General features: G+C 46.0%; 2 protein-coding genes across 2 annotated transcripts in view; both read left to right on the top strand.

Annotated features, from left to right (window-relative positions):
* The first annotated feature begins 2,276 nt into the window (after positions 1 to 2,276).
* Positions 2,277 to 3,183, top strand: LOC126527916 (uncharacterized). The gene has a single exon (XM_050175760.3). The coding sequence runs from the start codon at positions 2,277 to 2,279 to the stop codon at positions 2,856 to 2,858; it is 582 nt and encodes a 193-aa protein (XP_050031717.3). The 3' UTR covers positions 2,859 to 3,183.
* An 834-nt stretch (positions 3,184 to 4,017) lies between these two features.
* The window catches only part of LOC126518224 (pikachurin-like), a 158,597-nt gene continuing 146,815 nt past the window's right edge, over positions 4,018 to 15,799 (top strand). The window contains exon 1 of the mRNA XM_055064295.2: positions 4,018 to 4,512. Within this exon, the coding sequence (XP_054920270.2) occupies positions 4,389 to 4,512 (124 nt within the window). The 5' untranslated portion in view covers positions 4,018 to 4,388. The remainder of the gene's footprint in view (positions 4,513 to 15,799) is intronic.

Raw genomic sequence — 15,799 nt, 5'->3', positions numbered from 1 at the left:
AATGTTTTGGCGAGTCACTTGTGCCTTCTGTACTCGTCTGGAGTGCTTATTGATGCTGAACCTCTGATCTTACAATTGACACGGCCCTTCGTGACTACTATTTGCTGACGAATCTATACGGCGCGTTATATATGAAAACAAGAATGCCGGTGGAGATGGTGAACGAACCCAAATCTTAATAATTCATCTTTTCTTTTGCTGTGAAGGTTTGCGAACTACATTTCAAGCCAGAGTTTCTCAAGACCACCTCTAGCTATACAACTTCTGATGGGAGGACAGTGGAAGCACCAATGGGACTTACACGTCTGACACAAGAGGCTGTGCCAACCATTTTCCCCAATAGCCCTGCCTACCTATCACACTTTGCTCCAGTGCGTGATGCACCGGAAGACAAACGAAGGCGCCTTGAAGCATCCCATCTGGATGAGGCCGTGCAGTTATCACTGGCAGCACATGCTGAAGAAGAGCACAGGAACAAGCTGGCGTCATATAATGATCTGCTTTCACGGCTTCCAGATGTTCAGGTGTGCGATTTCTGGATGGTGAAGACTGTTCAAGACGCTGTGTTTTTCGTGCACATTGCAGGTGACTCAGGAGAACTAGAGGTGGAGCGCTCTGTTATAGTGAGTGACCTTATGAAGGTTACAGCCTTCTGGAGGAAGGCAAAACTCTCTTCTGATGATGTAACCATGCCTAGCAAGCTAGATGATATGCGCACTCTTGAGTCTGTGTTAGAAAGTGTAAAAATGTTCAAAGCACCATCTATATGTCACGCAGATGAAAAAGTGAAAGCGTCTTTTCAGCTAGTGTGCTCACTTCTCGATGACATTTCGAACGAGGATCTTTTGCCACAAGAACAGTTAGAGACAGTTAAATTTTTAACGGAACAGTTGCGCTTGCTCCTTAAGGATAAAAGTGCTTTGAGGTATCCAGCAGAGCTTATGATATTTTCAAGCATCCTTTATACCATTTCCCCACATGCCTATAGGTTCGTCCGCAGTACTAGCAAAATAACTTTGCCACACCCTTCTACAGTGATGAGGATTTGTGGCGAGTATCGTGCTAGTCCTGCGCACGAACAGACAGATGAACAGTTCTTGAACTACATCAAAAGAAGGACAAATCATCTAAAGCAACATGAAAAAGTCGTCATTCTCATGATGGACGAAATTCACTTGACGCAGTACTTTAATTACAAAGGTGGCTCATTGACTGGCACAGCAGCAAACTGTTCTGATGCAGCAAAAACTGCTCATGTTTTCATGATTCAGAGCTTGCTATCAGGGCACAAGGATGTTGCACATATCTTGCCTGTTTTTAGTATCGAAGCAAGGCAGTTGCACGATGTCCTCAAAAAAGTTATCTTGGAGCTTGAGAAGGCAGGACTCACAGTTATTGCTGTCATAACAGACAACAATGCAATAAACAGAAAAGTGATGTCCATGTTTTCGCCGCATAACAGGTTGGATATTGTTTACCCTCACCCTGCTGACAAATCTAGGCCCCTATTTTATGTAGTGGATCCTGTTCATTTATTAAAATGTGTGAGAAACAATTGGCTTAATCAGAAAAATCCTGGAACATGCATTTTCTATCCGGAGTTTTCAAGTGCATCATCGTTAGTTCGCATTAATTGAGCTTCTTTTAAGGCACTCCGTGACATACATGAATTTGAAAGAAAAAGTCTATCAAAGTTTGGCTATGGGCTTACATACAAAGCTCTCCACCCATCCAACATAGAAAGACAGAACGTAAAACTAGCACTCAAAGTTTTCAATCCATTCGTTATTGAAGCCCTGAAGTCACTTGGGGCAAAACTTGACCTGTCCTATGCTGAAGGAACGGCAGACTTTATCAGTGTGATACTAAAGTGGTGGCACATTGTCAACGTAAAAACGCCTAAGAAAGGCCGTCGGCTAAGATGTCCCTATCAAGAACCAGTGACGAGCTTGTATGGTGTGCAAGTGCAGTTCCTGAGTTCTTTTGTCAGCTGGTTAGATGTATGGAAAGAGGTGAAAATGGACACCGGTGCTCTGACAACTGATACGCATGCTGCACTCAGGCTCACAACTTATTCCCTAATTGAGGTCTGTCGCTATTGCATTGACGAGCTTCACTTGGAGTATGTCTTGCTTGGCAAATTCCAAACTGACAGCCTCGAAGAAAGGTTTGGAAGATACCGTCGCCTTTGTGGGACAAACTATCATGTCTCCATACAGCAAATATATGAGGCGGAAGCGAAGCTAAGGCTGCAAGACTCGCTTATCTTCCCTGAAATGAGAGACATGCGGAAATCTAGCAGCAAAACATTAGATGCCAGCCGCCTCATAGAAGACTACAACATAAAACTAACAGAAGAAGACATTAAAAGCAAGGAGTCGAGCTTGCCAGCTATTACATACATAGCAGGATTTTGTGCACATGCAGCTCTAAAAAAGATTCCTTGCACAGCTTGTGCAGAAAACCTTACTGCACAGGAAAGAGAAATGGAGCTGGATCGCAACATAATAATTGAGAACCTCTCCCGGGGTGGTTTGAAGTTCCCGAGGTCTGTAGTCATAGATGCCGTGCTGCGAATGCAACTAGTTCTTGAGAAATTGACTACACAAGAAAATGTTGTGCAGTTTCATGCTTCACGACATCAAAGGGAATTGCTGATTAGTTTGACACAAGAAGTAATAGACGATGAAGGATTCGATATCTGTTCTCAAGGTCATCATCCTGATGATGTCTATCAAAATATACTGTGGGCAGCAGCGAACACATTGCTTAAAAATTATGTCCAAATGAAGACAGACCTCTTAAACACTGAACTGTCAAAAAAGAAACAGCAAAGAAAGCTCAAAACGCTTTCGTAACGCAGACCAGCTGCAGACAGGTTGTTTGGTTCAAGGATTTGTTTGTATTGTTTGTAGTCAGTGTATTGTAGTGTGAGAGTCCTCACAGTGTTTGTGAGGACTCCCTTTTCGTTCTTCAGTGTGCATTTGAAGTAAATCTGCCAGGGTATTGTTCAGTGTTTTTTTAAATCAGTTCTAGTATTGGAAAATAAACCTTTTTTCCTTAATGCTACTGTCGCCCACTCTCTTGCTTGCATGACAGCATGACACCGTTAAATAATGGTTTTAACCGCGGGCCTTTAAATGGAACTTCATGTTGTTACGAGAAATAAATTGACACTAAATACTGGTCGTGCATTGAAATTCTTGGACGCTCCCATTTCACTTCGGTTCAAAGGCGAACGGGCGGTAGCAAGCAGGCGCACTCCGGCGGGGTCGGGCAAGGTACGTGACGTCACGGACGGAGCGCGCAGGCCTTGAAAATTCTAGGTGGCTTTGCCCTGGCTCGGTGATGTAGTTGACCGGCGACGGGCATTCGACCATCGAATACGTGCCGTGATATTAGAAGCCAAACTTTAGGGAGTGGCAGGAGTTGGACATGGGGATCCAAGGTCACACGACAGAGCCGTCTGGAAAGGTGCGAGCAGGTCTGTCTAAGCCAAATCGGTTTTTCACGAAGCCTTGTTTCGCGGGCGTGAACAAAAGAGCGAGCTGACAGTATTTGGGGCATCAGGGCGATGTGGAAGAAGGTTATTGAGAGTGGAGGTGGGTTCGCGCCAGTGTAATAGGGAAAAAGGGCAAAATGCAGTTGTCCCTTGATTTGAAGATTAGCATGACGGCAGTGTTTTCGCACGAAGCATTGAACGTGGCCGCCAACTGTACTCCGACGGCTAGCCACTCCGTTATCGATGGCCGCACGCGTCGAATGTCTGAACATGGCGACGAAATTTCGTCCGCTGGGTGTCGTCGCCGACGCTTTGGGCGGCGACACAAACTTGTGCTGCCGTACGGTCTAGCGCGGATCCGTTTCCACACTCTCGTCGTCCAGAAGGTTTTGCCGTGCAGTGTCTTTTGACCGATCGATACGAGAATCCACCGCCCGCCGCGCCTTCTAGCGGCATCACCTTAAACGCTTTGCGCGTCTCTCACCAGGCAGCGCAGCGCCTGCGTTGCGGACCCTGGATTCCGCGCGCCGTCGTGCCCCCTGGGCGCAAGCACCGTGCGTTACTGAGGTCCGTCCCACTCGACGCACACTACGGAGTGCTTCGGAACGGGCGGCGTGCCGACACCAACTGCGACCCGGAGTCAAAACACCGCGCACACTGCCGCGAACGCTCTCCCCATGGAAGTGCCGAGACGCAATCGTGGGCCGGCGAGGGAGCATCTCAGAGACCGCAGGACTGTCGGAGCGGACGACCACTGACCCTACCTGCCGTTGAAAACGGGAATCGCGCTGGAGGCTTGTGCAGTTTAATTTGTTTCCGCGGGCGGTTCCGTGAGAGTGGGCTCGCGCGGCTTTTCGACGGGCGCCCGGGAAAAAAAAAAGCACCCATGCCGGCTCCGTATCGACCCAACATGGCCGCGCTTCTCGTGTTTGGGCTGTGGGCTGCAGCAGCGGGATTTCCCTGTGTGCTGTGCTCGGCAGAGACTGTGGGCTTCGAGGCAGCCTTCCAAGGTGAGCGCAACTCCTTATCGCGCACCCGGCGGTGCAGGCCGAAGCACCTGCACCGAAGCGCGGCCCGCACGCACGCGAGTGCGGTGCGTACGTGTACGTGACTCAGCCCGGCCGATCGACAGTTGGACCCGAGGCCGAGCACTACGGCCGCTGGCGCGAAAAAAAAGCGCAAGTCGATAAAACCCGCTGCGTCCGCGCGGCGAGCAGTAGTAAATCTTTTTCCTTCTTTTTTTTTTTGTGCCCCCCTTTTCCGGGTCACTAGCGGCACGACACGAAACGAGATGGGCCCCACTCCTATACACGAAGCCGCGCTTGCAATGTCTTTGCACGCATAAACGTCCACGCCGGGCCCACGATCGGCAGTATAGTGTTATGGCACGGTTGCGCGTAAAAGCAGTTTCGTGCCCCCGTATCGAAATGTAAGAGGCGCTGGCAATCGCACTAAGCGAGAGTTACCGTTGCACGAGAGGAGAACACGTCCTTTGCGGAGTTATTTACGTCGTAATGGAAAACGTAGGCAGTTGCATCAGCCTTACAAGCTACACGCACTAGTCATCAAAAGGCACGCGGTAACGGCTCTTAGGCATGCAGCTCAGCAGTTTTGTTCAATGATTTTATCCTAAAGCTTCGCCGCGATTCTCCAACATCATGCTGAAGACTTGGTGGCAGCGTAATACTCCTAGGTCTTTAATTAGAAATACATGTTTTACTTCCTCGCCGCGTAAGCTATCAATCTATGTGAATTGCTCGGTGTTGACTCTCGGCTGCCCCAATAACGTCTCTTAAGTGCGTCATCGCAGATAGGCTTGATGTGGCCCCGGGAAAGAAGCTAAACGGCATGAAATGTGTCGGAATAAGATGAAGGTGCTCCTATTGTGCGAGTAAGTCGACTAATCACTCAACGGTCGTACGATACAAACCGACTCCGTAGAACTAAATATCAATCGTCAAGAGCGCCTTTTCCGTTTCCTGCAGAAATAAGCGCACCATATGGTATAGAAGAAGATGTTGCTGCTGCGGAAACTGTGTTTAAAAAATTACTGCAGAACTGCATCAAATCTTCCGTGAGGACAGTATATACTAATTTTTAAACAGGCTTGAAATGAGCGTAAGAAGTCCGTTCGTTTTGTAAGAAATGCGTCTTCACAAGAAGTGGGGCGCACAACTCAAAATCATGTACTCGGGATGCGCGAAAATATTCACGGCACTGTATCATAAATGAAATAAGAATAACCAAGAAGGTACCCGTAAAGAGAGGCATTTACTGGATTTGCATGATACAAAGTGTCGCTTCATGCCGTTTGATTCAAGTTGTAGAGTCATTGTCGCGTGCTGACACTCTGCAAGTCTGTGGGTCGTTAGGAAAGCTAACATTTCACCTAGGTCGTTGACAACTTCTTCGGTACTGTTAAGAAAAAAGCGCCAACTATGCAGGACATTATTAGCAACGTCCTGAGCGAAGCAGTGTGAACATTGCAGTGTAAACCAACAACTGATCGCAATGCGTTTCTCTGCACCGAAGCCTATGTGTCGTGTGCGTTTTACGTCCCCTTATGCCGTAATAGATTGCGGTAACATATTGTAAGAATGGAAGAGGCACTTGTATATGAGAAGACTGTACTAAATTGTTTGATTGGCGAAAATTCTTTTTAATAGAAGTATACTGCTGGAATTTTCTGAGAACGCCGAAGTCCTTGGAGACCTCCTTGCGAAACTCTTCCGTGTAATAATTTCTGTGCATGGGATCTCGAAAAACAAATCCAAGTGTTTTAACCACGGAAGAAATCTGTAACTGCCGTGTTGCCCAGCTAGAAGTTTATAGAATATACATAAAAATGGATTTTGATATGATTACAACAGCATTTGTTTTTCAACAGTTAAAGTCAAAAGAATTTATGCTGTACTATTCTCCTATAGTCAAAATTTGCTGCGTCTTTAGTTCCATCCACGTGAGTACCAGTGGAAAGTAGGCACGGTCCATCTGCATAACTTAACTAAGATACAGAATCATCAACCCTGATATCATTGTCATTACCGCCAGGCTAAGTAGTCGTGGGAAGCACTTAACCATGATCCGACAAAACTTGTCAAATACAAATAGGTCAGAGGACATGCGCACGTAGTTCTATGTCAATGTGGGCAACTTACTACTATATTTAAGGAAAAAAAGAAAAGGAAGAAAGTGGCAATTAGTCATTTTTTTTAATGGTAACCTAAACAGTAAAATTTGGAGGATAACCACGGGGCTTCAGAAGAAAATATATGGGCTGTGTAACGAGAAATGGAAAGAAATAGGGTACGCTGCCTAACATTGAAAGACAGTAAAGACCTGGTTATATTGCACTCTTAAGAAAAGCTAGTTACCCTTTCAGGCGTATCTTATTCTCAAACAATAATCTTCGCCTATCTCACGTGCCCTTCATTTATTTAGCACTGCGCGCTTTGCAATTTCAAATCAAGAGCGACATGTGCGTCATCAGCGTGACATCAATTAATTGCATTCGTGACAGGAAAGTAGTGAGTGCAGACTTTTCAAGAAAGGAAACACAAGAAAGACAAAAGACAAATATTGGTTGGGGACAAGATACGCGCTAAGGGGTGTAAACTTCCTTTTTTTTCTTTTTAAGGTGCTATGGAGTGACTACTAGTGCAGGCGATACCTTAGCTGAAACTAAAAGAAAGGCACCTCGGGCAGTAAAAATTTAGACCACCTAGGTTTCAAAATTAAACCGGTGTCCTCCACTATGGCGTCCCTTATAGGTCAATGTCGTGCTTCGGAGGGTTAAACAACATAATTTAGTCTAATACGAACAGGAAAAAAAACAGCTCAGAGGGCGCTTAACCGCATAAAAGCTCTGCAACCAATCACTCTATACACGATTCATAAGCATGGTATTAAACAATAACTACTGCTGTCAGCGAAGATTAAGCTGATATTATGAATTCAATTTACGGCTATGTTACATCAAACACAGGCTACAAGAGTACGATGTACGAGTTTTTATTTCGTTCTTTTCTTTCTTTGCATACGTCTATTTGAAGTTCTTATCATAGAACTTCATTTAGAAGTCAGCGTCCCGTATTTCTGTTTCTCGTTTGACGTTTGTGGCTTCGCTATCGTCTCCGCTGTCGAGAGTGCAATCGACTACAAGGCGAACAATCCTTGGGTCGGTCTTCGGCGCGATGTTGACTTTAAGCCGAATGTAAGGCCAGTGAAAACATTGCACCGCACTCTTAGCGCGAGCGACGCAGTTGTATCATGGGACGCCCGGCTGGGCTAAAGCCAGTCCAAGTGCGACAAGTGACATTTACGACAGAGGCGCACACCCGCATCGCATCACCGTTTCATCGTTGCCGTATCCAGAAACAGCGACGGTGAATGGTCGACAGGCAACCGTCTAGGCAAAAGGAATGCTGATTGCGACAGAAGTGTTGGGAAACCATTTTGGTATACCACTTTGTTGTCCATCTAGTATGGTGCTTACTTCAACAGTAGGCTGCCATTTTACGGGAGAGCTAATTCTATACTTCGATAAATTTTTAGTATTGCGGTTCATTTCATATAGATGCGAACATCGCTTCGAGTGGCTGTTTATCCTTCTCATCGCGTGGGAGAGCAAGAAAGATGTTTCTTAAATGTGCATAAAGAAGTTTTGTTTGATGGTTTATTTCTTCCTTTCTTTCTTTCTTTCTTTCTTTCTTTCTTTCTTTCTTTCTTTCTTTCTTTCTTTCTTTCTTTCTTTCTTTCTTTGTGCATGGGCACGTGTGTGTGAGTTTATGCGTGTTGTGTGTACGAGCTTGTTTCGCGTTCACTCATCTTGCACGACCTGCCAGCCGTAATGCCACAGTACCGGGACGCACCACTTACGTTACTCTTCTCCATCCTTGAGATGAATAGACGAAATATTTCTTGGAAGATAAGGTAACTCCAAAAGCAACGTTGTATATTAAAGGTTGCAGGATATACAGGTGAGCAGAAAACTATATACGTGCTGTGTGGCCAGACATGTTGGCGTTTTTGCTACAGCTTTAAATGGGAACGAAATTAGAGTGGTTCTCCGTTAAATATGTAGCTCATACTCAACATCAGCGATTCCCCAAGCATCGTGTGGGTCATTCAAAAACGACGACTGCCAAATAAGCTTCTAGGACTGATATAAGAGCAAGCGAATGCTTCTTGAGTCAAGCTGTATATCGGGGGAAATAGCCACTTGAGGAATAAATGCAAACGAGACGAAGTCTGCATTGTCAGAACATTGGCTCCGGCAACATCCATTGTCGACTACAGTCGTTCACACCCGGGAAGTACCAAGACTGCCTGTCTATACCGTGAGCGAGCGCAGTCTTGGTAAGCGATCCATCTTCATTATCGGCCTACTTTTAGGTCCAGTGCCCCAAGACGAAGGCCTTTCCCGGCGATCTCGAATGACCCCTGTCTTGCGCTTGCTTATACCAAGTTCTGCCTGCAAATTTCCCTCACTTCGTCGCCTCTCATCATTTTCCGGCGTTCACGACTGTGCTTCCCTTGGCAGCCATTCTTCAACACTATCAGACGCCCGGTTATCTGCCCTACGCATTACATGGCCTGCCCAGCTCCATTTTTTTACTCGCGATGTCAACTAGAATATCCGCTCCCCTTTAATTCTTTGATCTACACCGCCGTCTTTTTCTGTTTCTGTAAGTCACAAAAGGACGCAAAAGCAAACGATTATAAAGTTCGTGACCTCATTACATTTAGACAGTGTCTGCGAGGTTATATAGTTCGATAGTGTACCGATACACAAAAGAGTAGGGCCTGCATTCGAAACGAAGAAAAAGATCGCACCTAGGGATTTTCTGCGCTTATCAACAACAAAAACAAAGGTTCAAGTACGTGCGCATAAAAACGTGACGCCGTACTAATGACGGTCACGGCATGACGTCACACAGCGCTGTCGTCACAGGTGCGAAATTGAAGAAGGGAAACTCTGGCCTTCATTTAACTGCGCTACTATAGCGTACCTTTCTTTACCACTAAGTAGATGGATATCGTGTCTTGAAGAGCTATTCCATAAAATTAAACTTACCTTATGTGAGTTTGCGTCTCTCTATTGATATGCGACGTCATCATGCCCATCAGATGCCTCAGGCTGCGATAACCAGTGGCCCACAAAGGGTTAAGAAGAACGTCTTTTTTTTCGTTTTTCTTTTTTTTTTCAAGGGGCGTAAATAGCGCGAAGCATTGAAACATAAAAAGAAGCAATCCTGCACTGCTTCACTGCTTCGCGCTGTGCGCTCTTGGATGAAAAATAACGGTTACATTGTAAAAAAATAGGTTACATTGTAAAAGAATGTACGCCGTCAAAAGTGAATAACGGTGTGAATCGACCTTTAACTCGGGCCCTTACAGTAAGAAAAGTTGTGTAAAGGTGCGAGATATATACCGATTCACACCGTTATTCACTTTTACGGTGTACATTTCTTTTTACCGTGTTGGCCATTCGGCCACCATCCTGAGGCAAAAAACATCAAAGCAAGGTACTGTCGGCGCCCCGGCGGGCTGATTTATGACGCAGTACGCCATCGACAAAAAGCAGGGTCCATGTTGGGGGTGAGGGATTGAGGTGGCACAACACTGTAAATAACTACATTCAGAGGATGCTAACACGAGCGCCATTCATCTAGTGCCCCCCTCGACATTTTTCTTCTTTTTTTAAATATGGGGTTTTACGTGCCAAAACCACTCTCTGATTATGAGGCACGCCGTAGTAGGGGACTCCGGAAATTTCGACCACCTCGGATTCTTTAACGTGCACCTAAATCTAAGTACGCTGGTGTTTTCGCATTTCGCCCCCATCGAAATGCGGCCGCCGTGGCCGGGAGTCGATCCCTCAACCTCGTGCTCAGAAAGCCTAACACCATAGCCACTAAGCAACCACGGCGGGTCCCTCGACATTTCTTTCGCCCTGTATCAGCGGGTCTGTCACTGCCCGGTTTCATGAAATCCTGAACGGGCTCAATTTACACCTGGCGCGCACAAGGAAAGCGTAGACTGGCAAGCGTTTCTTTCTTCGAACAATGAGAACCTCTAATTTATGCAGATTTCACACGCAGCAACAACGTAAACGCGATCAGCGGAAAGTTCCCATAGGCTGGTACAGTTGACGGTATATGCGCAGCAGGTGTTCCGGTTCAGTTGATGCTAGCGCATCCAGGCAAGTGGTAGTTCTCGCTCAATTCCATGGCCTGTATCAGTGGCAGAAATTTTGATTTCTGGTCAAGCGTATCAGGAGCGTTTTTTTTTTCTTTTTGTAAGTCTTACACCTATGCGGCGACTGCAAACAGGCATACAGGCTTCGAAGTTTCGGTTAATTTCCGGTAGAATATAATAGGGCATCAATGTTCATAAAATGTCGAATGTCGGAAGGCGTTTCTTACATCCTGTCACATAACGCCTGTACATTTTACAAGTGGATGTCAACTCTAAGTTTGCTGAAAAGAAACATATAAAACAACCGTACTCATGCGCATATTACCAACATTTACAATAAAGAGCGCCGCGGTGAACTATAAAGCGCGGAAGCGTACACATTTATTAACGTTATCGTTTTTTACACTGCAAGAACTCTACTTTAGTGGCCAGTAACTTTCCATAATCGGTCTTCTATCTAGATCTGTCAGGGGCTGTAATCACGAACCCCTATTCACTGACACTTGGCCATCATGTCTCGTACCGTGTTACTTGGGAAACAAAGCGTGGATATTCCGCATACCATTCTTATTGTCGGTTCAGCAGTATTACTGCATGTTTCAACTGCGAGGCCTTGGCGTGACGCAAACCATGGCGCCTCGTGTATACTTGGTGTTCGATTACTGTTAGCGCGCAATGTGTAGGCGTTGGCTGCTGCTTTGTGCAAATTTGACAATCTGACTCTTGGCCACGCCCTCGATCGTCACCGCTCCATCCAATCAGAATAGGAACACATTTTTTTTTTTTTGTTGTTGTCAAGTGTTGTCGTTACGGGGGTTGTTATAACTACAGAAGGAAGCTTCCCCTGCGGTCATAGACTGAATTGGAACCTCCGGCGAATAGTAGACGGTGAAGTAAACATTTATTTAGCGGCAGAAGTAGAGCGACAGCTTAGTACGCGCTTGAAAATATAAAATATGTACAATGCATAGAAAAAAAAGAAAAATGTACTATATGCCATACAAAAACTTCGCTACAAAAAGGACACAATGAAAAAAAGAAACAAGCAATGTGCATTAGGAACGACTGTTTGATAATCACACACGCGTATGATTGTTAAAGAAATTCGCATAAGTACAGATTTTACACCCATATATAGATTGGTAGTACACGTTAAAAAGATAGTGGTAGAACATATTAATAACTTTTTCGGAGTACGTAACAGAAAATGCCTTAATTCGTGATTAAATCGGAGAGCTTTTTGAAGTTTGCTAATAAAAAGTAGTGTATTCCACACTGAAATGGCTGAAAAGAGGACGTTATTTTTTTCCTTGTTAGTGCGAACTTTTTATAAGATTCGGTTATTGTTCTGCGCGAACCTTGTTAGTATTCGCTAAACATGATTTAGGGATAAGGGACAGTGATATTTGATTGTTGGCTGGTTTAAACAATAACAACCCTAGGTTATATTTTGCAAGAATTGTCACTATAAGAACGTTATTGGTTTGTAGCGATTCTTTAGCATTGGCCGTATGCGGACTTGACGTCATTATTCTCATCGCCTGATTTTGAATAGTGTGCATTCATTTCTGAAGGTATCCGGGGGTTCTTTAACGAGCAATTAGCACACGCGCATTTTTTTTGCATTTCGCCCCCGTCGATCTCGAACCCTTGAACTCGAGCCCTCCAACTCGATACTTCGAACTCAAACCCTCGAACTCGAGCTCAGCAGTGCAACGTCTTAGCAACTGCGTTACACTGACGGGTTCGAGCTAGAATTATATGAAAATTAAAAGCCAAACGAAAGAAAACTCACAATACTTTGATCGAGCAGAGTGAACGCTAGAGCCGTTGTTAGCTTGTGAGAGGAAAAGTAATTGCGTGTTATTTTTATACTATAATTAGGTAATCGCAGTATTTACGCCTGACATCAAGGATGTGCTCAATAAACACATGAAAGACACGCACATATGCATTGTAGACGCGGCTTTCTGTAACTTACGAAACGAAACGTCGCTGAATACGCTAAATTATTTTGCTCCTTTGCTGCTCAAATTGACAAAGTTTACACAGTGACAAAAAAAAATCTAAGTAAAAATACCCTCACTTTGAGCGGGAGAAATGAACATGCAGAAGAGAGAGAGAAATTTATTTTCCGAACGACTTTCAGTTCTAATTGTCGCTGTGGAAGACGAGCTAGGTTAACGGTCCTCATGCTGAATTATTTGGTCTGGCCCCATTGAGGAACCAGAAGAACGGGAAGCAAGGGCCTGACATTTCTTTATACGAAGTCGACTATTAATGGAACCAAGAAAAGCGTAGGGAAAATTATCAGTCTTTTTTTCATTGAAGTGTATGGTGAACGTCGAGTCAGTTTAGGGGATACGTGGGAAGATACTAATTGAACAGAGCTTAATGTCAGACGTCAGGAAACAGTGAACAGCTGCAGAGCTACGAGAGAGAGGCTCACGACAGGAGTCCTGTCATACTGAAAAGGGCTGACAGTTCGATTTGAAGCTGCGATCGATTCGCGGCAACCACATGCACAATATTCGCACAATGCAACTCCAGACTAGTATTTCAATAGGGATGATATCGCCCTAGTTTATTGTAACTGGAAATGAAATAACTCGTTTTAGAACGGCGAAAGGGGGTGCGGCAAAGGTTAACTTTATTAAAACAAGGGTGAAGTCCATTTTAGGGCTCAAATCGCAGGCAAGAAGAAAGGGTGTGACAGGACAGAACGCACTCCTGTTGCCGGTGCACTCTGTCCTGTCGCCTTCTTCCTTTCTTCCCAACGACTTGCGCACTAAAAAGGATTTTTTCCTTCTTCTAAACAATGCGTCACCGGCCAGAAGAGCAGCCACCCTATTGCAAAGGATATTTATTCTTTATAGTTTTGCTTCTTCTCTTTCGAAACAAAATTGCCTGCTGTGGTTAGCATTTAAAATACAAAAATTATTTTAGGAACGTACAGGGCACATAACGTGAATCGCAAGTCTCGGCCGGTCGTTAAGATAAAAAAAAACGTGTTCAAATAGGTTAGCGAATGAGGTAAAAAATTTTCAGAATCATCAAACCAACGAATAAGACTTCGAACAAGATTGCGACCACTGTGATATAGATGGACACGCGACGGCGACAAACTTATATAAGGTGGAAAGATGGTAACCAGCCTCCGCGTTGGTGGAATTGAACTACACCAACATATACGTATAACAACATATTAACTAAAAAAATCTGTTTCGTGGCTTAAATTCACATCCGGAGTGTATTCCGAGATGTTTTCATATTGATGAGGGGCGCGTGAAATGCCAAAGCCCCTCTCTCTCGGCCGCTTCTTCACCGCATCGTAGGACTTTTCTTCTTCCGAGAAAAAAAGTCGGAAACTGATTGAATTGGAATCACCTTCTTCGCCCGGCGGACAAACGTATGCCCCCCCCCCCCCCCCCCTCTCCGGGCTCCAGCACCTAGAAAAGGACAATCGGGGGAAAAAAGGAAAGAGAAAAGAAAGGGTGACCATGGTAAACGAAGTCGTCGGCAGGCAGAAAGTGAGGCAGCGGGCATCTAAATGCGGCGAGGAATTCCGCACACCGGATCATCCCTGGCGGGCACACGAAATGCAATGAGCTCGGGTCAGGGAGACGAGGAAGGTGAGAAGAAAAAAAAATATAAAGAAAACAAAAACGGGAACACAACGCGTGAGGCTGCCGACTCAAGATCAGAGAGCATCGGCAGCGGCACCGGGCCGAATCAGTCGAATCAAAAGTTGAGACGCGCCGGCCCGGGAGGAGAGGGGGAAAGGAGGAGGAGAAGGAATCCCCGAGGCGATTGGGTGCTGGGCTGTGAGAAAAGGGTGCGCGGGGAGCGTTAGGGAAGCCGGAAGCCACCGGCCTGAGCAAAAAAAGGGAGAAGCCAGCGGTCTGTAATGGGGAAGGCGAAAGCTGCGAAGGAGTCTGCAGGGCCTTCTTTGAAGTGCGAGACGGTCGGCGCCTGCGGTTTTTGCGGGTAAGGCCTTTCACTGGCCAGCAGCAGCCTTTCCGGAAAGGCTCGCGTGCGGCTGTCCCCCTCCTCTTCCTCATCCTCCTCTTCCATGTGCATCAGTGTGTGTGTGTGTGTGTGTGTCTGGGCGCGGGGGCGTTGTGTTTGGTTGACTGCGTTTAGGTGCGTCCTGGAAGGTCCTCTTGTGGCGGGAAGTGCGGTGCGAAATGGAAATGCGCCACGCACCTCCGGTTTCGCTGGCTTGCTCGCCGCGTTGCCCCTCGTTTCCTTCCGTCCCTCTCCACTTCCCATCTGTCCACTGGTCCGGAAGGCTTGGACGAAATGAGATGCGCGTCGCCACCTTTTGCGGTTGTCCTGCCTTTAAGTGTTCCGCCTCAGGGTTTGCCTACCGCCGGTACTCTGCGCACTGGCCAGCATTCTCACGCATCACCTTTCTTTCTTTCTTTATTTCTTTCTTTCTTTCTTTCTTTCTTTCTTTCTTTCTTTCTTTCTCTCTTTCTTTCTTTCTTTCTCACTCGCTGCCTTATACGGTGTCGTGAGCGCCTAACTCGATGCATCAGCAAAGCAGATGAAGTAATGAAGTCTAGGCTTCGACTCCAGCCTTCATTCTACACTTTGCCCGCATTCTGCCCCCGAGGGCTTAGCGAAGCACTTATCGTAACGCGCACTGAGGCTATAGGTGGGCTCTCTGTGTGTAGCTGCGTGACGCGAATAACCGGGTTAAGGCTGCAGCAGCCCCGTTATCGGCTGTGCAGTCTCGAAGTTCGCTCTCTTTATCGAGTCTTTGCTCAAGCTCGGCCAGTGGAAGAAGAGCCGTAGATGCAGTTTGCAGAGGAAGGCTTGACGCAACGCACTCTCTTGCGAAAGTGCCATAGTGAAACATTGCGAAAGTGCATGTAAACCCTGACTCGAACTGGGACGTGCGTAAGCGTGCTTTAGGGAGGGGAGGGGAGGTCCAAGGAAGCATTGAATAATGCGACATATCCGATTCTTTTAAGTTCTCATCATAGGTATCTGGAACACGCGTAGGCTGCGTCAGCGCCACAAACTTGCGATTTCAATGTACCGAAAGCGGTGCATTGAAACAAGTACCTGGCAGATACGCATATCAAGCGG

This window comes from Dermacentor andersoni, chromosome 11 (genome assembly GCF_023375885.2).
Source record: "Dermacentor andersoni chromosome 11, qqDerAnde1_hic_scaffold, whole genome shotgun sequence".
In the NCBI taxonomy this organism is placed as follows: Eukaryota; Metazoa; Arthropoda; class Arachnida; order Ixodida; family Ixodidae; genus Dermacentor; species Dermacentor andersoni.
The sequence above is the reverse complement of the archived record's forward strand: the minus strand, read 5'-3'. Positions and strand labels throughout refer to the sequence as shown.